Source organism: Pseudopipra pipra, chromosome 1 (genome assembly GCF_036250125.1).
Source record: "Pseudopipra pipra isolate bDixPip1 chromosome 1, bDixPip1.hap1, whole genome shotgun sequence".
NCBI classification, from domain to species: Eukaryota; Metazoa; Chordata; class Aves; order Passeriformes; family Pipridae; genus Pseudopipra; species Pseudopipra pipra.
The window spans coordinates 32,231,136-32,257,048 of record NC_087549.1 but is presented as its reverse complement, the minus strand read 5'-3'; the positions used below and the strand labels follow the sequence as shown (position 1 = coordinate 32,257,048).

Below are 25,913 nucleotides of genomic sequence, written 5' to 3'. Positions count from 1 at the left end.
AGCGATTCTCAAGTGATACTGGCACACTCCTCAGAACATAAGCTGACAAATACAGCCAAATGACAGAGGATTATAAGGCTAGAGGACAACAAAAGGACATGTGAAATGATACATTCAATTCAAGAAAACAAAGTGTGATAAAGGATAATACACAATATAAAAACAAGCTCATTTTCATCTGGCTCTTCTGGACATTTGTGATTCTTAAGAAGATTCCTAGAATAGGAGGTCTGGAAAGCAGGTTCCCTTTATTGCCTCCAAGTTTCAGAGCATCAGTAATCTACTTTTTAGCCAATTCCACTGGTATCACTTTAGAATAGTCAAAATGAAAAAGGGTATTTGCTCCATGACCATGACCTTGAATGCCAAGTTTCAGCAGTGAGTAAATATTTACAACTAGTTATAAACCCCTAAAAATAGGGGTTCATAACAGAAATGCTGACAGACCTTAACTAAGTTGGTGTGAGCGGGCGCCACTATAATTAAATAAATCACCAAGGTCTGTTGACAATTAGAAAACTCATTTTGGTTTGCCACAGAGACAAACAAAAATTCTGTTCATTATAATTTTACTGGAATATGATGTCATAACATGTAAGCATACTGAAACAATCTGCTGCTTTTCTAGCCAAAATATTAATTGCATACTAAGGAGCCCTTGGGGCCTCTTCCTTTTTGGCCATCAAATCCACTCACATAAAGACAAATAAAGTATTAGTACATATGTTATGCGTTCATACTGCATTTCCTGCATTTCTCTGGATTCCTCAATGGCATAAATGTTTCTGATAAATATTGTTACTTTATTTTTAGAAGGGGAAAAAAACAAGTGCAAGTTGCAACTCACAGAAACCAGGAATTTTATTTAGATTTAGCTCCATGTTAAAAACTCAGTGAGGTTTTCTCTGAATTCTAATGGTCAATATATTCTTCAACTACGTAAAAAAGAACAAATAAAAACAATTATTTCCCCACTACACAAGTTTTTTAGGAAGTACTACCCTATTCCCATTTCATAATGCAAAGTGAAGAGGAACTGGGACCATTTTGGCCAAGATGAAGACCACTAAAATACAAGATACAACACGGTATGGGAAAGTCATTCTCCAGATGCCAGGTCTATGCTGAAAGGGTCATTCTCCACAGTTTTTTGCTCTGGCTCCTTTTCCATATGAACTCAATCAAGCTGGCAGCCCTGCTGGCACTGCTTAATCAGGAAAATGCTGTGGAGTTTTGTAAGTGGAGGGATAGAAAGACACAGACCATGCAGGGAGTAGGAAACAGCATTTGCTGTGGATAACTTTTTCTCCATAACATTTGAAATTTCTCTAGGGGAGCAAGTTGCTTAGTGCAGCTGTTCCCTGGCTATGTCCTATTTTTCTAAGCAGTCCATTAGCCACGTGCATGAACTCACAGATGTGAGTTCTATGTTTTGAAGAAGGAAACATCCAGTATAGTCACTTTTGTCTTCATACAGTGCATCTTCTGGTTCTTTCAGCAGGTCCACAACACCACCTGGGAACAAAGAGGCTCTCTTGTCCAAGTACTCCTTTTGAGAACTACAGTTCATTATTCCTGAATTGTGTCTACTACAGACCAGGCCGCCTGATCAAGGAAAGCCTATTGGTGAAGGCTTCTCGCTCCAGCTTCAGGAAGGATTGTTCTCGCAGGCTCTTGTCCTGCTGGGGGACTTCAACCACCCTGACATCTGCTGGGAAAGTAGTATGGTGAGCTGAAGGCAATCCAGGAGAATCCTGGAATCCTCTTAACCGGTCTAGTTAAAGAGAGAACTTAGCAGCAACTCAGGGAAAAAAGAGAATCTATTATCTCTGGAAGGAGGGTCAGGTAACTTGTGAGGACTACAAGGATTGTCACAAGGTCATGCAGGGAGAAGATTAGAAGGGCCAAATCCCACACAGAACTTGATTTGGCCACTACAGTTAAAGACAACAAAAATTTCTATAAATATATTGGCAGCAAAAGGAGAGTCAAGGAGTGCCTCCATCTGTTGCATGCAGAGAGTAGTACAGTGACAGGGGATGAGGAAAAGGCAGACGTACTTAATGCCTTCTTTGCCTGTCTTTAATATCAAGACCAGTTTTCCTCAGGTCCCAGAGCTGGAAGTTGGTAATGGGGAGATGAGTGAAGCCCCCATAATCCAGGAGATGGTTAGTGACCTCTTATGCAAATTAAACACTCACAAGTCTATGGGCCCTAATGGGATCCACCCCAGAGTAATGAGGGAACTGGCAAAAGAACTTGCCAAACCACTCTCAACCATCTACCAGCAGTCTTGGTTAATTAGAGAAGTTCCAGCTGACTGGAAATTAGCAAATGTAAGGCCCACCTACAAGAAGCATGAGAAGGATGATCTGGGGAACTACAGGCCTGTCAGCCTGACCTCAGTTCCGGGCAGGGTTATGGAAGAGATCATAATGAGTGCCATCACACAGCACATACAGGACAACTAGGGGATGAAGCCCACACAACACGGATTTACGAAATGAAGGTCCTGCTTGACCAACCTAATCTCATTCTATGACAAAGTGACCCACTTAATAGATGAGGGAAAGGCTGTGGATGTAGCCTATCTAGACTTCAGCAAAGCCTTTGACACTGTCTCCCACAGCATCCTCCTAGAAACACTGGCTCCTCACAGCTTGGATGGGTGGATTCTGATGGGCCCATGGGAATCTCATGAGGTTTAATGAGACCAAGTGCAAGATGTTGCACCTGGGTTGGGGCAACGCCCAGCCTCAATACAGAGGGGGATGAACAGATCGAGAGCTGTCATCCTGAGAAGGACTCGGGAGTGCTGGTGAATGAGAGGCTGGACATGAGCCAGCAATTCTTTACTGTGAGGGTGGTGAGGCAGTGAAACTGGTTGCCCAGAGAAGTTGTGGATGCCCCATCCCTGAAAGTGTTCAAGGCCAGACTGGATGGAGCTCTGAGCAACCTGTTCTAGCGAAAGGCGTCCCTGCCCATGGCCAGGGGTTGGAACTAGATGATCTTTGAGATCCCTTCCACCCCAAACCATTCTATTCTATGATGAATTAGTCTGGTTTTTCTCTTCTAAATTACGTTCACATCCTCCAAAAACTTTCTTAATGTAAAGTGAGCAAGGCATATGTATTGCTTTTAGCCATAGGCATCCCTTATTTGAATGTTGACCTCCTCTCAGCTACCAAGGTGAGATTTAAAAAAAAAAAACCAAAAGCATGTATCCTTGTCTCAGATTATTCTCCATTTGAAAGAGATGGTGTTAAATTATAATCCAAATCTTTAAAAAACTTTGATTTAATTTGATTCAGTATTTTTTCACTATTTAATATTTGCTATGATCAGTTATGAAACCAATTTTGACCTATTTGTAGAAAATCTTTATGCAAAAGAATAGACTATGTAAGAAATGTAAAGAATAACCATGTGATGGAAACAGAAAGAAACAGAAAGAGATTCAAAAGCATCTGTTCATTTTTTTAAAAAATAGTCAGAAAATATAACAAAGATGCTTCCCATTTTAAGACATAGAAACCCTGAACCTTCTCTATTTCAAATGTAAGAATGTAAGCAAATCCTACATTAAGCGGTCAAGATCCAGGAGTTGCAGGCAACTGCATAATGTAATCCTCTTTATCTGTTAAGGTCTATTAGAAAACAAATGAGATTACGTGCCTCTGCTGGGAGGATGATCTAGAAGCTGAGTTGATACTTAGGAATCTCTTGATGTTCAGCTTGGCTATACTTTTACATACTTTGTTTTGTGTCAATACTATCTTTTAACTTATATAGCTTATTTACTTTTTTGTTGTTTACCCTCCAAGGTGAGCTTTCCCATTCCCTGACAGTCTTTGCTTTGCAAGGGAACAAGTCAAAGTATTTCAGAAGTCTTCTGTATAAAAGGCTACCCAGCATCCTGATAATCTTTCAAAGCCCTTCCCCATACTTGCTCCTGTTCTTAAATATAAAAGCCAAGAGCAGTGAACAATATACTAAAGGCTAACAGTGCTCTGGGTAATAGCAATGTTTATATATCTTTACCAGAAATATTTTGCTCAAAACATCTTAACAATCACATTTGTCTCTCCACTAATTCAACCGCTTTAGTTTTTCTTAGTTTATCTTCCAAATAGTTAAGAATATAACACTCCTGTTCTGTGATTTCCAACTGAATTACCCTTAGGTGACAACAGAGGGTATTAGTATTACTAGTGCCTGTGTCATTAATCTTACATTTTACACTGGAAAGATCTAGTCTCATTGCATTTCTAATATATCAGCCCTGACAATCATCCAACTCTTCCTGACTATCTTGATCTTCCTGTGCAGCAATGACAGCCTTCTCCATCTCATGAATGTTTTCCTATTTTTTGAGCAAACACCCTTAACAAAAATAATTTAAAAGGTTGCTTCTAAAACTAAAAGAACTGTAGTTAATAATCTTCCTCCTAGTTTGACTTTTAATACTGCTGATTATTTTTCCTTTCCCACCCTGCATTTCTTATACAAATCCCCATCTCCTTCAGTTTAATGAAAATATTATCCTTATCTAATGCTATAAAATGCTTAATGGAATCCCACAAATATAAGATTTACTTTATTCTCTTTACCTAAAAAAATGAGTTGACACATAACATGTGAGGTTAACACATTAATCAGACACAATCTACCTTTAGTATACAGTAACTTCAGGCTGAGTTTTATACCTTTTTACTTGCATGTTTTTATTTATACTTTCTTTTAAACTTTGTTATATATTAATGATGATTCCCTTTTCTATCTTTTTTTTCTTCTTTTTCTAAGCTAGAGGCTTGTAGTTCCTTCAAGCAGTATGAATAACTTACTAAAAAAAAAATTGACTCATGTTTTCATGATCACAATATCGAAACATTCCTGAGTGAAAAACAAGAGGGAGGAGGATTCAGTTTAACATAACATTATCTAATGTGGAATCTTCCCAGAAGAATTTGTGATGACAAGACGATAATATCGCCACATCACTATTTCCCTAAATTCCAAGTTGCTCAATACAGACATTCTACTGAAATAAATATTTCATTATTTATTCTCTGCATTTACCACTACTTTGTTTACTATTTATAGTATATATGTATGTAAAGAAGTAAAAAACAGTTGCTCATGAAAAGTAATTAGGAGAAACCAACAGAAAGCTCCAGACACTACAGACTTTAACAGTCACGGATGAAGCTAACAAATAATAGAGCAAACATATTGAGGCAGCCATGGAGCAGTAGTGCCATGGAGCACTACTTATAGAGAGATGCTTCCATGAAGAGTAAGTTCAGGTCTCTGCTTCCACTTTTATTGCTCTCTCTCCTTCAAGCTAAACCCCTGAAGTTTAGATGAAGCACTTGTCAAAGTGCCAGAAGGGTCTCAAAACCAGCCCAAATACCTTTTTTTAAAAAAAAAGAAAGAGAAGCTAGTGCATGAGATACGTGAGGAAAAAAGAAAAAGGCTAAGAAGTAAAAGGAAAAAACCCAGGGAAAAAAAGGCTCATGAGAACAACATTCAAAAGTTATGCACATTGAAGACTAAGATAGAAAAAAAAACAAGTGAAAAATAACAATTAAAATCAAGAAGACAGCAGAGAACAAAATGTTATGCGCCTCTGAAGAAGTATTTTCATCTATCAATTGAATAACTAAGTAATGAAAATGGTCAACAAAACTTCAACTTATTCTTGACTGCAAAACCAGCATAAATAACATAAGAACATAAAAAGAACACTGCCTCCAGAGTTTAAGACATTGGAAAATGTCAAGTGGACAATGCTGAAATGGAGATGGGGGCTGGGGGTAGGAAAAGATAAATACAAGGAAAAAGAAAATGTTCTTTTCCATGACATAAAACCAAGTACAATAGGAATAAAAAGGAAAACATAATGAAACTGTGATGCATGCTGCATACTTAGAGGTTAAAGCAGACATCCAGAAGACAAATATCTCAAACTCTTATCTATTTCAGCTCATAAAATTTCCCATGAACCGTATTACTCACTAATCTTTACAAGCATGCAGAGTGGTTACTAAGAATGCCGTCCAAATATCCATTACAGTAAAAGAACATAAACAATGCTGCATATCTGACTACAGTATCGTTTTCTTTTTACATAAGAAACTCATGTAAAAAAAAAATCATGTCATTTGCCAGCCTAGACACTAATCAAATGAGAGAATGAAGTATCTCACTCATTTCATTTTATCATGTATTTATACCAGTAATATAATACTAATAAAAATGTTACTAACAAAATCATCTCAGGCCTAGTACTTCACAGGAATTAATTAACCTGAAAGTCCATAGAGGAAGAAGGCCAAAGAAAGCTCACAGCATAATTCTCAACATCCAAATTAACCTCAACTCAAATAATTAGTGTGTACTAGGCTACATTCTTTTCCCACTTGGATGAATGTAAACATACAGACATTAAATTGCATTATTGTGAGAAAAAATTTAACCTATCACTTTAAACTTGGCAATTAAAGGACTGAAAGTAAGAATAAGATGAAAAATAATACTTAATTCTGACTTAGCAAGCCACCTCTCAGCAGCTGAGTGTAGTTAACTGAGGATGCACACTATCCTACATCACTAGTTATCAGCTCTGCAACCTCTGAAAATGGCTCCTATCCAAAAATATTCCCATCTGTTACATCAGACTTGCAAAAAGAATGTGAGCTAGAGAGAGCCTGGGCAATTGGAAAGGGAGGGCATTTTATGTTGTCCTGCACATCATACCAGGATGCTGACCCAAATGTGGATGGCCTTATGAAAGAAGCTTAATCTACAACTGGGAGGGAAAGGGAAGGAGTCTGTTAATCAACCATAGAAAAGTCTGGAAGGGGCAAAAAGGTCAGAAACCAAAAAGATCAGTGGTGAAGTCTTTTAGTGCTTTGAATTCCCTTCTACTTGAAAGCATACAAAGAGCAGATTTCCTAGGAAAGCTTATGAATAGCAGACATAATACTCTTTCAAACTTTATTGTGCATAATGGATTTACACCAATGACTGACAAGTAAACAGAAATTCATTGTTAATAAAAATGCATAAGTGATGCAATGAAAGTAGTGGTGTTCACCAGTGCACAGCAACTTGTCTCAGTTGGTCCAATAAACACAATTTAGTACTGAATATTAATAAAGAAAAAATGTTAGATCACATTGGATCAATACACTAAAATACAAGATTGCAGACTTGCTAAAAGGTAGGAAATGTAAGAAATGCTTACAAGATGGGGTGGAAGTTTATTCTAGAAAGAAAGAACTCAAAAAAACCCTTGAAGGACAGAGATAACAAGGACTGTTAAAATGGAATCATAGAATCATTTGCTTTGGAAAAGACTTCTAAGAACATTAACTATTAACTGAGCACTGCCAAGTCCTAACCACGTCCCTAAGTGCCATATCGACATGTCTTCTAAAAATACCTCCTGTAGTGGTGACTCAACTACTTCGCTGGACAGCCTGTTGCATTGCTTGACAACCCTTTCAGAAAAGAAATTTTTCCTAAATTGCAAAATGGTTAATATGATCTTTGACTCAGTAAACAAGGTCAGTATAGAGATTACTGAAGGAAAGCAAGGTTCAGCCGCTGACGTCCACCTCCTTAGGAATTCTCATTTCTGTTTCACTCACACTAATGTCAGACTTGAATCTAAATCAGTAAGGTGATTAGACTCCACATTCTCCTCTTTTGTCATGGAACAGAACCTCAAAGCTATGAGAGTTTTGGGTTGGTTTTTGTCCACAGGTGATTTCCCTTTTAATCACAACACTGAGGGATTCGGCCTCATTTCACTAACACATGTAATCCACACAAATCATGGTGCCAAAGTACCTGATGAGTACCTATGAGTGCAGCTATCCTTTCTGTGACAATAAAAACCAACTTAAACTGGCATTCTCCTTTAAAATATCCTATAAAGACAAGCAGATCTTCAGAAGATCCTAAGAATTAGAATTTCAGAAGAGATGTCAACTGTACTCTCTTTCACAGAACACAAGCACCCACCAAAATCACTATTATAGACAACATTTGAAGAGAAACTGTTATCATAGTGGTTGCTGATTAAAAATTCTGCATTCAGCATCCATATATTCTGTTATAAAAGAAACCTGAAAACCTTTCTTCAGAATATTTAATACTTTCTCAATCTGTGGTAGAACTTTCAGTTCAAAAGCAACAAAGACCTTGTAAGGAAAGAGTTCAGTCAGATCCTACTGAGTTATAAGCTGTTAAAAATTAGCTACTAACCTTCTTTCTGCTTGCTTCCCTCAGGAAAATTATGGCAGCATCTCAAAGTAAAGTTTGAGCTTTAACAGCAGTTCATCTCTGTCATTACCAAAAAGAGCAGGCAAAGGAAAAAGAACCTATTTACTGGTAACCAAGGTTCAGGTTCTGGACACAGCAGAAAGGCTGTAACAACAAAGGAGACCACATAGGTTTGTTTCCACTGAACCCACTATCTCTCAGGTGTCTCGACTGAAATATCCTTAGTTCAGCAGAAGTATAGGAAAAAGATAAGGGTGAATAAAAAGTTAACTGTGTGGAAAGAACGAAACACACCCAAAATATTCCTGCTCCTGGAGGAGCACTCTGAATCAGTGCTTGTTTTTATACATACCAACAAGACTAGTCTTCTGTCCATATCCTGAAAGGAAAGCTGACTGTTTTAAAGGCAGATCTACGGAGATAACACCCAGTGAGTTGCAAAGCCTGAAGAGATTCACAAGGTGCTGGGACAGGCTGTTGGCTCTGAAAATCTTTGGATTGAAGGTTTACAGGAAGTTTCTATAGTGGAAGAGCAGTGTTGAAAGACAGACATTAGGAAAGCAAAGATAAGGATTGTATTACACCGCTTTATGTTTTCAGCCTATGTGAGAACATGAAAAGTCACGTCTGAAACTTGAAGACACATCTGGAGCCAGATGTACTTTCTCCAGAGCAGAGAAAGATCTGAAGAAGTTGAAAGCCTAAAGAAAAGAACCCTGTTCACTGAAAGAAGCTTCAGAAGAAATAGTCTGAATATCAGCCAAGGACCACAAAAAGAAAGGGCAGTCCCCTTAGCGGACAGAGCAAGAAAGCAAGTGGTCTGGGAAGGTCACTGTATCCTGAAAGAAAATGAATAAAAATATTAATTACGAAAAGATTGAAGTATTAGGGCTTAGAACCTCCTGTAAAAATAGGGCCAAGAGGTCATTGACAAAACTACCTAATCTTGAGAAAAGACTGTTTAGAATGTTGCAAGAGTGTAAAATGTCATGCCTGACACATTGCATTTTAGGCATGATGAGAGATGATGTATCTAGATGCTCTACAATTATGGCTAAAAAGATTTTAATGATACCAGGTAAGTGCATTGACTTGGAGAATGAAGAGATGCTGTACTGAGAATACTACCTGCAAAGCTTACCCTCTATTCTGTCAGCCTGATTTTTAGCCTACATAACATTAACAGCTGTCAAATAATACTGTAAATATACTCAAGAGTATATATTTTATTGATCCCTGATAGATTAAATGCACCCATTAATGCAGTGGATGGTAGTGACAGGATGCATTTACCAGAAGGATTATAGGCACATTGTGCCAGGACACATCACCCAACACCATTTTGTGCACGCTGTGGAAATTCATGATAACAGGGTGAGGGGACTGCAGAAAAATCACTTTTTGGACAGAACTTAATGGAATCTATAGATTCCATAGCAGAATCTGGGTTTTCTGATTCCAGATATATGCTATACAATTTAAAACACTGTAGAAATTAAACATTAGCTATTAAAAAATTTACTGCAGAAATAAATATCCTCTGTCATTTAAGGAATCTTAATTTGTTTTAAGCCAACCATACTAATCACTATTGTCTAAACTGATAGCTACTGGCAATGGCAAAGCTCATCACCTGCAAGCTCCCTTGCCACTGTTCTTTTGGGAAAACTATCTTACGACAAACAGATGTTTCTGCTGTTTTAAACCAACAGGAAATGGACTGACTCTCTCCCTTTTCCTTTCCTAGAAACAGATACTAGCAAAGAAAAATCCTAGCACAGCTGTACTCAACACTTTTCTTATAACAATATGTCTGTGTGGGAGGCAGGCAACGAGTGGGAACAAACAGGCCAGGGGAAGTGAAATGTAGCATGCAGAAGAACACAAAGAATTAATTTAAAAGTCTTTGAGTGGATTATTACACCATAATGTCAATACACTAGCAGGGAAATAAAAGGGTGATGTACGAGACTTTGCTTTAAGATATGATCTGAATCCTATCTTAACTGGTAATGTACAAAACTGAATCAACTATCAGCTGGCAATCTCAGTTCTTTCCAAGTGAATAGATGTTCAAGTCATCAGAAAGCTTCATTAGTATGAACAGACTGCAGGTTTAGTGGCCAAATTTCAGTCTTATCTTTAGGGAAATGTGTTTAGATCAAGCCTGAAGAATGAATTAATATGATTAAATGCTTTGTGCAGATAAACCAAACACTTCAACTGTCACTGTTGGTAAACTGGCACCTTTCACTCACACTAGATTTATATAAAAAAGGAAAACTGCCATTGAAGTTGCTGCATTACAGTTTCAATTATTATGGGAGAAGAAAACTAGAAGAAAATGATGACGCAAAGCCTTGCAGAAAACCTAGTTTTAATTGATTTATGCTGGAATTATGACATTTTAAAGTCATGAAAAGCTTCAGAATAGAAAAAGGCAACTTTCTTTGAAAGAAAGCTTCTGCTGAGAAATTCTTCCACAAATTCATGCTGCCATCTAATGGTCTGAATCAGCCATTTCCAACTGAACAATTAAATTATTAATCTGATCACTTGCATTACTCTTAGGACTATTCTTTACTTCCCTAAGTTTTAATTCTTTGAAATCCACATCTGTTGTTCAGGATAAAATGACAGTGTATTTAAGGAGATACAACCTATTCTAAATCAAACTTTTAATTTCTATTTTCAAGTAGTTTTTAATATTTCCTCTAAGTTTTTTTGCCCAAACTGCTGGGAGGAGGGCAACAAATGCAGAAAGGAGTTTCCGCAAAGTCAGTCAGTAAATGTCTTTATTGTCACACCTCTTCATCCTTAAAATGCAAATTTTAAGGACAACATTTTGCAACACTGCCTGGAAAAGCAGGCAAAGCACCTCTGACTCTTTTTGGCCTTTTTAGTGGAGGAATGTTGTACCTTATGGCTGAGGTCTGAAGCTAACAAATGTAGCAAAGTAAAAATCCCAGTGGCACCCTACACTGGTCCTCGTTTATTCTCCTATAACCAATTCAACACAACAGGCTCCAGAACTGAGAGTCCACTTCAGCTGGACTGAAGCAAAGGCACTGGTCTCCACAGCCAAACAGCTTTTTGTAGCAAAATACCACTTTATTTAATCAAAAACACTTTAGTACTTGCATGCCTGCCTCTCCTTAAAACTGTTATTACCCAGATATGTCCCTAAAGAGTTTGTTCTTCTGATACTTTTTCTTGCCTTCTTCTCTCTGGGGAGAGATTTTTATGTTTTTTCAGTCCTTCCACTGTGATAGTCAAATGACTCCCACTATAGTACACAAAATTACTGCAAATCTTAGGATTATTTCTTAGTGTAGGATTCAGCTCTAGATTCAGATGCCCAAATTTAGGTATTTGGTTAATGTGTAGAAACCAAGTTGCTATTAAAGTGAAGCTCTGGAGAGATCCATATGAAATGTAGACAACCTAGTTTAAGGCATGATAAACATCATTCTAGACTAGTGATCGCTCTGATTAGTTATAATGGTTATAATGGGAGACTGAGTTTCTAATGAGCAGGCAGAGACTATTTGAAAGGCATCTGAGTTTGGATCTGAATTCCACTTGCATTGTAAAGAACCGCACCTAACTGCCTAAACACAAGCACACTACCATTTCAGATACAATCGGGCACCTAAAACAGCCACATGATGTGACACAGGACTGATCCATGAAACAGACAAGCTGCCCACGAATAGCTGGAGTCCTAGTGGATGAAGTGAAATGGTATGATGACTGAACATCGGTTTTAGGGATTCCTTCAATTGCGTGAACTTAGCTATGCAGGGCCATTTGAAATGCTCTAGGGTATCTTGCCCGACCTTCAGCTGCCACTCTAGTAAAGGTCTCCTCTAGGTCTTTTGCCAAATCCACTGGTCCCATGTGAATGTCTCAAACACCCTACAAAGTCTCAAGTGGCACTAGAGGCCTATGTTTAGGCAACTTAGTGTCCTCACATCTGCCACAGTATATATGCTTGGGAAAAAAATCTGCTTTGTACACAGCTGTGCATGAAATCCTCCTCTCTTGCAGCAAGCCCCAACAGAAAGCCTCAATAACTGGAATTCAGCAACAGATAATAGGCTAATCATGTGCCTAGAGTCATGAAAAGTCTCCATGGAGTAATCTGAACTTTACATTTTCCAGGCTACTGGCCGATCTAATCAATACTAGATCAAAATCTTTCAGATTCAACTACCCTTTACATTATGTGCTGGGCTATTTGTGCCTCAAACAGATGAAGCTCTCCATGTAGAGGAAGGTCTTCCGCTAGAAGGTAAACAGGGTGCAGGAGAACATCTAAAGGTCAGAAAAATTTCAGACTTCATTCTCTTCCTGTAAATTAGATAACTGGGTTGTTTAACTGCAGGTGTACTTTTGGAGATGACAATCTCAACAGATTTTTACATTGTCTCCTGCAGTGCAACCCACTCACTTCAAAATTTGGCTTCTACAGCTGTTCTTCCGGATAGATTTTGCTTTTTTGCCCCTCATAGAACTATGTAACTTTTGTGAAACAAATGAGGTTGGGTGAGGATTTAGAGCGCATTGCTATGCACTCATGTCAAGTAATACTTTCCTCAAATCTTTTTCCCTTTAATGCACATACTAAATCTTTAACTCAGCATTCATAGAAGAAACAAGCTTTTCATTTTATTCCATTCTTTCACCATACAATCTTTTATTAATATGATCTGACAATTTCAGTAATTTATCCAATAATCACAGAGTCTATTCTCCCTTTGATCATTAGATTGGATAACATGTTAGTCCACTAGGAAGCTAGCAGTTGCAGATATATTTGGCCAAAGACCAGCCCTCAAACTTTCTTTCACTATCCCTCATTTTTAAAGCGATTGTTCAGTATTCAGCAGGTCCACAGGGCTGATAATTCCAGGAGCAACTAAGTTTAAGCAGCAACTCAGTACCCAGCAGGTGAGCTCCCTACACAGTAAGTAGGAACTACATGCCCAGGTAGGGTGATGCCCTGTGCTTACTGGCCAGGCAGCATAGGTGGCTCCAGAGGAGGCAAGAATATGCTGCTGCTTTTTGGTTCTGAGTTTGGACTTGCAAAGATCATTCATTAACATCAAAATATAATGTGCCTGGAATGACAGGGCTGTGAAGAGAAAGAAAAGGAGGAACCGTCTATGCACTCTCCCCAATGCACTGAGGAGAAAGGGGACAGTCTTCTCCTTAACCTGTAGCATACAACATATATTCAGGGAGAAACAACCATAGACAAGACTAAGATGAATGCTCAGTGCAGCAGAAACTGTCCAAGTGCACAGAAGCTGTAGTTTATCCTAGGGACACCATCACTTTGCGTGACATGCTTGCAGAACTATCACACCATCCAAATTCCTCAAAACCAAGCAAGAAACTGCTTTAATTACTTTATTTCCGTTCTTTAGCTTGTCATTGTTTTGTATTTCCTTTGTTCCTATATTTCACAACTGTTTTTAATTTTGAAAGCTTTTTTTTTTTTAATAAAGGTTTTTCAAGCTCTCTAGATTGTGGTAAGACACATTTTAAGGAATTTTATACAATAAGAAAATAACTTCTGAATTTTCCCAAAACACAAGGGTTGAGTTTTATGATCTCTTTAACACTACTTTCCATACTAAAACATCAAAAGCTGCTGTTCAGTTTGTAGTGGCTTTATTTCTTGGCTGAAAACACTTAATTTAGGTAAGTCTGTAAGATATAATTTGTTTTGTCACTTACAGACATTCTATAATTGAAAATACTGCAGGACAATTAAACTTCAGGAATAACTCTCTTCAATTCTAACCAAAGGAAAAAATAAAATAAAACAAACCAGAATTCAATGGTAACAAGGCAAGCTGGATGACCCTGTAGTCAGAATCAATACCTTATTTTATTGTTTAATTGCTCTAATTTAAACAGCCACGGTTTTAATTTTTCTTTTACATGGTTTAAGCCAACTGTGTTTAAGCCAGAGATGCAAGGGAGTATGGGTTCTAGCACTGGCTACAGATATGAGAGTATGCACATGTTTTGTCCTCAGCTCTGCCAATATTTCTCAAACCTGACCTGCCGTTTCAAAGCTTGGCCTCTTCAAGTAGCGTGCCAGTTCCACTGAACCGTGCCAAATGGTGTGCTGACAAACACGCAAGCTAAATTGGTTAGCAAACTGTCCCTGAAAGCATCAGCACCTCCCTCCCCAGAGTCAGCCTGTAAAGCTCTTAGATAAAAGAAGCCATGCAAAATGCAACATTCACCATTTTTAGCTTTCCTGTAACATACAGTGTTTGAACTGAAAGGTCTTCATGTACCTCTGTTGCAAAACTGCTTGAAACTCCAATCTGTAAGGCTTTAAATCGGTAGTATACAACTGGTAAATTTTGAGTACCTAAGCAGTGTTTTCCTATATTATAATCTCTTCTAGGAATATAGAAACCTTTGTTAAATAAGAAGTTGTCTAACATGGCTGGATTCAGGGTTGACAGCTTTTTTTAAATTTCTGCCTTATCAGAGGCCATCAAACTTCCTCTTACCAAGGTTGCATGGATTTTACTTCAATAAAGAAAATCCAGAGAGGACTCCCAGGTGTCTCATCAGAGTGAGATGATAAAAATTTGAAGTTCTTATCTACACAGTGAAATGAACTGCAGCATACAGATACCAAAACTACGAGGGACCTAAGCTGGTAAGTTCACATGATTCAGCTCAGCATCACACAGACTTTATCAGCCTGCGACAAGATGCAGTGTAATGGCAATGACCCAATGCTGTTAACAAGCTAGCAAGTACTGCATTCAGTAGCTCGAGTGAAGAGTCAGGTTAAAATATCCACACCTCCTCCAGTTCCTAGATGGACTGTATTTTATCTACTTAGCCACCCCCAAGAAGGGAGCTGACTCGCCCTGCACTTCCTAACTGAGCACACAAAGAGACTCACAAGGCTAACACCTTACCCTGGTGTAACACACTGTCTGAAGTGTCTTTCTGCCTTGCTGAGTTTTGTATTTGCAATTCTGTAGCCTGCCTTCCACTCGTAGTTCTGTAACACTTCACCTAAACTGCCTGGGCACTGTTTTTCCAGAATTTCCCTAGCTGCACCTTTCCCTTGCAGTTCTCCCTATGCTGTTATTCTCAAGGCCCTTTTACTGCAAACACCAATACGTCAACAGCATTGTATCTATACTGTACTGCAGCCCTTCTCTGCCCTCTTCCTATCCCTTAGCAGTAGCTTTTGATGTACATTACAGTGCCCAATAACACAAATGCACAAAGCTCTATAAGCGGCTAGCATTCAACACCTGCTCTCATGCAGCACTATCAGCATTGTAAGCAACAGGTAGTTTGAGCATGTCCTGATGAAAACCACAGAACTACTATGGGAAAGTGTTAGGGGGAATACTTGCTGCATTGGAAAGAACACCTAGAGAAGGATGCTCATTTGGGACATTTCACCACTTGCTTTCCAAGATGGTCACTGGCAAAATTTTCCCCCTTTTCCTTTTTTCCCCTCTTACTTGTTTGATTTCCTTTCTTCTATGAATGTAATTTTCACCTTCAGTATAAATTTATGCCATCAGCTGCAGATCTTGCAAATGGATCTTTGCATGTTTGTATGCAAACCTGCTTTAACATCCTCTGTACACACTGTCCATATAAATATGCTCCACTGCATGTGAGAGTGTAGTCCTTCACATGCTTAGATCAACCTAAGCTGCCCTTAACCTCCAAACAGATATGCCCCCTCTCTGGTGAGGGCACAAGCTCTTGTGCGACTGGGTGAGAAGGTATCTAAGTACAGTTGTCAGTCTAGGAGTAACTTTTCCTTTCCTCTCCCCCCAAAAAAGTGATTCATTTCCAAGCAGCTCACCTTCCAGTGCTGGACCCAGGAAATATGCAAGGACACAAAGGCTATGGACAAATGAAGGAGAAGCAATCACCGCCACTTCAACATAAATCATCTTAGCCTGACATGGAATCTAGCCGTCAATTTTGCATACAAATAGCAGTTCTCAGATCACATTTCCATGAGATACTGAAAAGGATCTTTTGTGCCACTTGAAACACTAGATTTAACTGGTCTAAAGATATGCCCTGGAATGAACTTAATACTTTTTATTTTTCCCTCAAGCCACTCGTCTTGCCAGAACAGAAGTTTCCCTAATGCAATCTCCTAATCTTAATGTGTATCTTCACCTATTTGAAAAGCACATTTTTTTTAAACAGATATCAGTAAAAGGAATTCAGACAAATTATAACAGACTAAGCTTCTCACTTACTTAACATATTTTGTATCTGTTTTAATAACAGAAAATAATCTACAGTCAGAAACTGAAGAAAATGAAAAATACCTTGTACAGCATATTACCTACATTAATTTTCAAATCTTGTTTTCAACGGTCTACATAGTCTGCATTTACTTGGGGATTCCAACAAGACTTCTATTCTACTACCCAACTTCCAAAAATCTGCAAACTAATGCTAAATACAACATGGCAATAGAGGAAAATAAATATAGCATGTTATACCACATGAACATAATACAGTGCTACAGCATGTGCTTCCTATTTGGAACTTCACTCACTCTTGTCACAGATCCAGAATCTGCCTCCAGACTTCCCTCTGGTGAGGGTGAGTAGGTGCACAGTGATCCTGACTGGAAGAGGTGCAGGATCCTGCCCATGGAGGAGACAGTGACCCACGCTGAGCCGCATGGGCTGTGCTGAGTTGGCAGGGCCCATGCCCAGCACGGCTCATGGGACAGGATGGGGCTGTGCTGCACAAACCCCTCAGCCACAGGACAGACTTGTGGCAAGACATGGGCCCCTGGGCAGCTCCACCTCAGTACCATCTGCATGGTCTTGCCTTTATCTAACAGCACAGTGGGAAGTTCTCATGTGACCATCGTTCCTGACTATTCCTGACAGGGTTGTCTCCTTGTAAGAAAATCCTTTAAGAGTCCAAATGACCAGGAAGGGAAGAATCTCTGCTGTGGCTGAGGTCTGCATGGCATGCTGCACGTGGGACACAGTCCTGTTTGATCCACACCACTCAGGGCTCTCAGCATCTGAAGGGCTGGAAGAGTATCTGCACTATTCCCTTCTTATACTGGCAGCTCTAATAAATGTCATTTTAAAGGATGTCTTACAGTATTTAACTGCCTTTCTTACTGTGATCATAATGGCCAAGAACCTCCCAATCCAAAACAAGATGCAGCACAGGAGTTTTCCCAAACATCATATAGCATCATTCTTCTGTTTCCTCTTTACTCTGGTACTTGTGTGTGAGCTGGTGTATGCACAGGGGGCCTGTGTTTATGCAGATAGACAGGTATATCCCATTATTTACTACTTAGTTTTTGTTTTGTATCAATTTACTAGACAGTATTATTAGCCATCCTGCATGGGCAACTGCACTCAAATAAGCACAATGAAGCAGGCAGGCAAGCAGAGTTTCTGGCCTTCTGTCTTACCGAGCCTGGTTTTTTTTGTGATCAGAAAAATCTAAGACCCTTGGCTACCTAATGCAACCAGAAAAATAAAGTTCACGTATCATTTTACTCTAACACGGAAACACACCTCTCATGAAACAAAGTTTCCAAAGAAGCAAACTTATAGATTGAAATAGACATACTAGTAATTTTCTATGAAAAGAAATAAAATATTAAGAGTTAGTAACTACTGAGTGTTTTGAGGCTCTACTTCCACAAATATCCTTCCATAACTAAGTTCAAATTCCAGAATTCCCCATTTTATGCCTTTAACTAACTTGCATTTTTTCCAGTCTAGCATTTATATCTGTTAGTCAAACTAGTCTCACTATAAAAGCAATTCAAATAAATGATTTCTAAATATTAACAAAACTAATTTCAAGAACCATAATTAGCTTTTTAAACCATGACATATGTAAGCAGAGACTCAGGCCAGAAGTGACTAGAAATATAACACAAGTGATACAATTATCAAGCAGTGTTCTGTAGCGTAATGAAAGGGTTTTCTTCCAGGTTATATTATTCTTCCTGGTTATTATATATTCCAGAATAATACAGTTCTAGGTATTGCTGCTATAAATAAAAACCACAACCAACTAACTAAACAAAAAAACCCACCAACAACCAAAAAAAAAAAAAAGAAAAAAGAAAAAAAAACAACAACAAACAAAACAACCCAGAATGAAATGTTAAATCCCTACACTAACCAAGTTACATGATTTAAAAATCTGGGGAAAAGCAAAATAGAATTAAGTCAACTGAAATATTTTCCTTAGCCAAATCTGAAACGCTGCTTTTTCATTTTAAACTCCTTAATTTTTAAAGATTGCTGTAGATTCAATTTCTAATAAAAGAGTAATTTTGAACCAAACCAAATCAGAGTTTATAACCTCATTCTTTTTGATAATTATGAGATGCATAAAAATGAACAGGAAATTCATTAAGCAAAGCTTTATAAGAAAGGCACCATTCTTCACAGATTAAACGTGATTAGAACGTTCTGATTTGTATTGTTTTGCTTTCTCTTATTTTACAGATCATACTTGGTCTCACTTTTGGAGCTCTAAAACACTTCATCCAATACAGTTCTTCTGTGGATAAGTAAGGAAATATGGCAAAAAAACTTATCTCAGAGAAAGAAGTTCTTCAGATGCAAATTAACATAGCTCTGATTATACATTTCTAAACTGCAAAATACAGGATTTTTCCTAATCAAACAGTGAGGACGAAGGAAATGAGATCAAGAAGAGCAGTCAAAAAACCCAGAAACCTGAGAACAGTTTCAAGCCAATTTTCAAAATGCAGCTCTTCCAATTTTATATCCAATTTGTAAGAAAAGAGTGCTTTATTTTCAATGATACAAATTCTAATCACATGACACCACTGCAAAGGAAAGCAAAGTGCTCTGTCTTCTCACTGTCATGGCTGTAGAATGTAATTCCAGTACGCATATTAAACAAATAAAAGCACTGGGCTTTACATGTCTTTATTCCTTGCGACGAACTTAGGGCACCCATCTTCTTTTAGGAGATGATTATGTATGTTTCTAAATTAGACTGCAGAGACCCTCCTCAGCAAAATCTTAATTTATTTTCACTCTGAAATAACCTAGAAAGTTCATGAATATTTAGAACATTATGATACAGATTAAAAAAAAAATCAAATAATAGAAAAAGTACAAACCTCTGATTGTACATGCCCCGGAAATTATAATTTGCTCTGTAATTGGGAATTGGCTTTGGATCCAATGGCCTGTAGATGGCAGGCTCTCCTCTTTTCATCGCCAGACCATTCAGCTCCACAGTTGGAGTTATACTGCCTGCAAAAACCAAACAGTTTAAGTAAGGCACTTAAACCAGAAAAATTGAAAAACTCAAGAGCAGGACTGAGTTAATCTGCAAAGCAATAGCTACATTATATTTTTTTACTCGTAATTAAAAAGAAGTAACAAAAAAGACATTTCAATTTCCCTAAAAGATGGGAATATAGATCCCAATTTAATCACAAGCAACAAAAAAGAACAATTAGACATCTCAGTGCATTCTCTATGCAGTTCAGGTGGATTAATCTTCACATATGAATGAGAAAGTCAGTGTAACAACCAAGCTGGTTATGCACTTTTCCAAAGTACTTATAATACATTATGACACTTTCTGAAAGAATTATAAAAATAAAAATTCTGCTGAATACCATTAAATAAAACCACAAATAGGGCAAAGAGTCATTGAAACAAGCACAATGTAAAATGCAGTCATTCAGGAATCTTACAAGTTAGAAAAAATGTGTTATTTGCAAGACTTGAAAACTTAAAACTACACCTAAAAACTAAAAATCTAATAGGAATGATCTAACAGACTGAAACACAGCTACTGGAAATCAGTGCAGCTACAGCCATCTACTGGTGACAGAATACAAAAGTAGAAGGCAGCCAGTACTCGCCCACTGCATCCTTTCAAAAATATCAAATAAAAAGCTACACTCTACTTCTACTACTTTTTTCTTTTTTTTTTTAATACAAAGTTCGGCTACAGTAATCCCCACTTGCACTGTTGTAAAAAAATCCTAAATGAGCTAAATGTGCATTCCAACAAAAAGGAGTTAATATTTCTGAAAATATTTTCATAAGGGATTCAAATAAATCTACCCTTAAAACACCTATGACTAATTTTCCAGTCTGCCATTGAGGCTTTATATGCCAAATGATGAAAATGTTTATGCAATACTTATTCAAAAACTTCTATCAACAACAATTCTTATATTTTCCAAAGCAAGAAATTACTATAAATTCAACTTCATAATAAAAATGCAAAATGTTATTCTGATGAGAAGACAGCTGTGCATATAAAATGCACCTTTCTTGGAGCAAAACTACAGTGCTAAATGACACAATTTTTTAATGAATTCTCTTAAAGTCTGTTTCTCTTCTTATCAGATTTTCCCTTTAAGAATATGCTCAAAGCTAAAAAAACTCTAGAAGATGAATAATACTCTGCAATGTCAAGAATCAAACTCAGGATCCCTTTTCATAGAGGTCTGAGCGTTCTGCTTTCTAAACAGCTGAAGTCACAGTGATTGTGAAGGACACAGGGCAAAACCACTGTCTTGGGCCTGAAGAAACAGTGTACTAATCTCCAAAGGAGCAAGAGAATACTACCACGCCACTCTAAAACAATCCTTCATAGCTAATACTCAGGATAATACTCACAAGTTCTAAAGGAAACTTACTCCTACTTTTTTTTCCATCATGGAGAAGATTAACTGCAAAATTACTCAACTTTAAGAAAGTGATTGAAGAAAACTGTTTTTAAAATGGGGGGAAGGGCAGAGGGAAATAAAAAGGGAAAAAGGGAGTAGAGGAAAAAGCAGAGGGGAAAGGAGTGTAAAAACCAAACAAACAAAAAAGGAAATACGACGTTTTTCCCCTCACCATTTGCTTTCTATTAGTCTGAAATAAAAGTTATTAATATTTTATTTTATCAAACAAGACAGAACAGATACTAAGCATGTAGATGAGATGTGTACCTAGAAAGGTTTTATATGCATTGAAGGCAACCCACAGGTAACAACTCAACCAGTATATATTCTTTCTATTATTGAAACAGTTTCTAATGCCATCTGTGAGCTTTTTGAAAGAACAGGTTGCTATGAAGGAAAACTCACAATGCAGGAAAATACCTGTCAACGTTCTCATGCCAAATCCTAGCCTTTTGTTTACACCACAGATGCAACTTTACAGGATTGGACTGGATAAAATTTCCAATGTCATTGGAAAATTAGCTAAAATAACTCCTTGGGAAATATGTTTTACTATGGTAATAACAGCCAATTCAGTCTCATTTTCTGTTTACTGTTGATCATATACAATCACTTTGTATACATCTGAGCATTATCTAAATAATATACTCCCCTACAGTTCAACTATTTTAGGCATGAACATTAAAAATTCTCCTATGAAAACTCACTAGAAATTCTGCATAATCCTATCATACCTCTAAGATGGCAATGTTGATTCTCATCCTCCAAATTTAAATACATTGTTAAAATTACTTATTAGTGGTATAATATCCCAATACTTTAACAAGATTTAACACACAGAGGAAATTGTCATACCTGGATTATTGTTTACATTATTTTTGGGTGGTCTAGGCGTTGGTTTGGGAAGGGTAGTTTCATTCAGTGCTTTGCTAGCAGCAGCATGTTGGGCCTTTTTAATACTGCTTCCTTCAGCTTCCCATGTCTGTTCTCCAAGAGTCAGCTGCACTGTGAACATCTTCAAAGACAAAGAACAGGTAAACACTGGCAAGATTATCAATGTGGATTAGACCAACCTGTATAAAAACTTCCATGCTCTCTTTTCATTGGATTCAACTCCCAGATAATGCATCTGATTCTTCCAAAGATCAGTGAGACCCTATCAGTGGGCAACATTTGGCCTTTCAAATTACAAAGTTAAATAGCATAATGCTAATGTCAGCTATCAAAGAACAAAATAATATTTAAACCAAGTAATAATAATGCAAACTCATCCTCTGCTCTTGGAAGACTATATACAGGTCACCTTAGAGCACATTTTTTCATACATTTGAAGATGTTTTGTCACTTTACCTGTAGAAAATAGGTACTAAACATGCCACTGAGGAAAAAAAAAAGTAATTTTGTAATAATTATGAATGGGTATAAATGATTGCACACTCCTCAAGGTAGCAGAAAATTTGGGCCAAATAGTGTTACACAGTGAAAGAATTTCTCACACGACCTGATTTCTAAAAATAATGCATATTGTTAGGGCAAGAGTCACAACTCAAATACATTCAAAAAAATAGAGTAACAAAGAAAATAAATATTATCTTTTTTTAATGCAACTGCAGTTCGTAATGTAAAATCAATAGTGAGGACAGGAACCGGAAACATCAAGAGTTCAGATACAGACTAACAGATAAAAAACATGTATTTCAAAATCTGGGATAGAGGATTATTTCAAATAGTACCTATGCTGTGCAAATTGTGCAGATAAAACTCAATGCATATTTAAGATATTAAATAGAATCTGTCTTCTGTATTATACATACATGTTTTGTCTAAATTTGAACATCTAAGAACAAGAGGAGAAAGGCTAAGAACTCAATATATTTGCCATATAAATTCCCTAGATATAAGACAGAACTTAATAGTCAGATAAACACAGTAAACTAAGATACACTCACCTCAGAAAACAGACCAACTTACTTGAGGCAACATAAAAAAAGCTACATATTAGTATGAGCAGGATATAAAGTAAAATTTTCATTTTGACAGCTCTGTGATTTTTTAATTATTTAAACTTGCTAGATCCAGGACCAGGTACTTAGAGATGGACATGGTGAGCAGCCTTTACATGTGTCATTGCATATATTTTCATTTAGCATATACTTATAAACAAGCATTTGAACACAAGTATGTATGTGCCTTCCACCTTAGCCCTATGCACATTCAAACTGAATGCTATAAACACATATTTGTGTCTTAATTACAGGTTTGGCTACTGTAATTTTCAGAAGAATAGTGCCAGTCCCTGTACCACAGTTCCTACTGCCATGTCCTTTTTTCCACAGCAGTCATGACAATTTCCTCACAGACAAGGAGAAAGAGAAAAATAGTCTCTTAATTTTGCAATCTGCCAAATCTACCCCCACTTGAAAGCTAAACTGGGTATTAGAGCTAAATACCCATAATTATATAAATTACCTACAAACATACATCCTTATTACTAAAAGAACTGAAACTTGATTTCTGGATCTGGAGTTTACGTGTTTTATATTTTTCAGGAAAGTACCAGTGTAGTATTTTTATAGGAGGAGAATAATCTCAAATTTAAATGAAAATATGATTAATAACTCTCCTCTTAGCGCTTAGAGCAAAAAACAGGAATTTGAGATAATAAAGGGCTTATTCAATAAACTTCTGCAGTCAACTCTAACCTTCTCACTTAGACCATCTGTCAAAAAAACTCCTGCAAAAACCCACATATAGTTGTAGGTTTCATCCTTTAATTATAGGAATAAAACTGCCTAAATCCAAACTCTGGAGTAGTCAATGAAAACTTTCAAATCCTGCAAGACCAGAGCTAACACTTCTGCTATTGACTGAGAGACATTTCTCACCAGTTTTCTGAGGAATTTTCTACTCCTTACACCAAACCTAATGTATCTCATGTCTAGAAAGCAGAAATGAAAGCCCACCATGGTTGTGCTTGTTTTCACTCTGCTGTGTTTGCAAGGTCAGTCCCTCTTAGCTCTGGCAATTCTTTCCTCCTTACTTCTTCTATGTAAAACTCTCTCCTTTTTCCCAGCCTTTTGAAGTGCTACATCCCTTACCTAACCTTTCCCTCTTCTCTGCACCACCATCCACTTTCTTTTGCCACTGTTTCTTTTAAATTTGTGTCCTGAAATAACACTGACATAGAAGGACAAAAGACATGAGTAATCTGACTAACATATTCAAAAACATTTATGCTAAAAAAGACTTTCTGATTTTTCTTATGATGAAGAATCCACCTGGAGGGCAGACTCCTAGAAACCCTAATTGCACTGTCACTACATGCCACTTCTCTCCCAACTCCACTGTTTCTAGTTTCCCATTTCACACCAATTGTCAAAACTTACTTTCCAGAGACAACTAGAAAAAAGGATATAAAAATTTACTAGCATTTGTGGTCACAACACAGACAGCTGTCTTGTAGAGCATGTCTCAGAAAACCGTGAAAACCACTAGTGGACAGGAACAGAGCTTTTGTAGGAGGAAAACAATGTGAGAAGCTCCTTAAATGGCAAAGAGCAGCAGCAGCATTACATCCTCCAGGTCATGCTTTCCAGGACCAATTCAGCTGTGTTTCACATATTCAGTCAGGTATATCATCATATACTAGCAAGACATTATATTAAGCTACTAATAGTCATATTAAATTTTCTGCTTTTCATAGGTCAAAGTCTGCATAATCTTATAATCACCTTTGCTCTTTTGTCTCTTGCTGCAGAGACCAAAATCAGACAATATTCTTCTGAGTCTACAGAGCACATATCTGCATTTTTTTGACCACTATGAGTGCAACTAAAAATAATGTGGTAAACTGAAAAACTGAAAAATTAAGAAATCCTTTGAAAATCTGGCTTTCAAAAATGCAGCTAATGCAGACTCAAGTAACTTAAATTATATTAGTTCCTCTAAAAGTAGTAACAAATATAAAATCATTAAAGTTGGAAAAGACCTCTTAGATCATCAAGTCCACTCTTTGACTGAACACTATCATATCAACTAAACCATAGCACTAAGTGCTGTGTCCAGTCACTTCTTGAAAACTTCTGGGGATGGTGAATCCACCACTTCCCTGGGCAGCCCATTCCAATGCTTAACCACTCTCTCAGTGAAAAAAATTCTTCATTATGTCCAACTTGAACCTCCCCTGGCACAGCTTGAAGCTATGTCCTCTTGTCCTGTCGCCAGTTGCCTGGGAGAAGAGGCCTCCCACCTCACATGTGAACTATTTCTTGTCCTCATAAAATTTTAAGTATAACATGAATGTAATATAACTTAAATTTCTTTACTGCTGAGAAATGTAAACAGCCAAAACCACACCTTTTGGTACAACCAAAGCACTTCTTATTTCACAAAAAATAAATATACAACACAATAGCAAAAAATTACACAAAGCCCAGCAGATTTAATGTGCCACGACCTAAAACCAACCAACCAAAGTACCCTGTGGTGCCAACTGTCTCCAGGAAGAGAAAGAGCACTTAAATTTCCATTTAAAACGCAGGATCCTAAAAGCTTTCTGATTCTCAGTGGCCTCACACCTGCTGACATCATTTCCCCCGGCATAACAGATTCAGGAATGCCAGCCAGACCAGGTCAGTGATTTGCATCAACTCTGCACTCACTGACAACACAATATGCAACTCAGAAACAAGGGGTAATGGCAGAGAGCTAGCCCATGATGAGCTGAAACTGTTACTAATCTGCAGCGTGACCCCACTGTCTTTTGCCACTCTAGAAATACTAGGTAAATAGCAGCTACTAATTATGCCAGCGTCTTTCTTGGAGTTTTTCAGGATTTTTTCTCCTCCCCCAGTTTGCTCCTACTCAGGGAGGA

General features: G+C 37.5%; 2 protein-coding genes across 6 annotated transcripts in view; both read right to left on the bottom strand.

Moving 5' to 3' along the window:
- Positions 1-25,913, bottom strand: part of LOC135412298 (elongin-C) — a 137,103-nt gene that overhangs the window by 20,539 nt on the left and 90,651 nt on the right. The gene's annotated exons all lie outside the window — the stretch shown is intronic.
- The window catches only part of STAU2 (staufen double-stranded RNA binding protein 2), a 171,313-nt gene that overhangs the window by 124,197 nt on the left and 21,203 nt on the right, over positions 1-25,913 (bottom strand). For all 5 annotated transcript variants that reach the window (XM_064650685.1, XM_064650678.1, XM_064650692.1 and 2 more), the window contains exons 4-5: positions 21,896-22,055; positions 19,469-19,604 (exon numbers count right to left, since the gene is read on the bottom strand). In XM_064650685.1, coding sequence (XP_064506755.1) covers positions 19,469-19,604; positions 21,896-22,055 — 296 coding nt within the window. The remainder of the gene's footprint in view (positions 1-19,468; positions 19,605-21,895; positions 22,056-25,913) is intronic.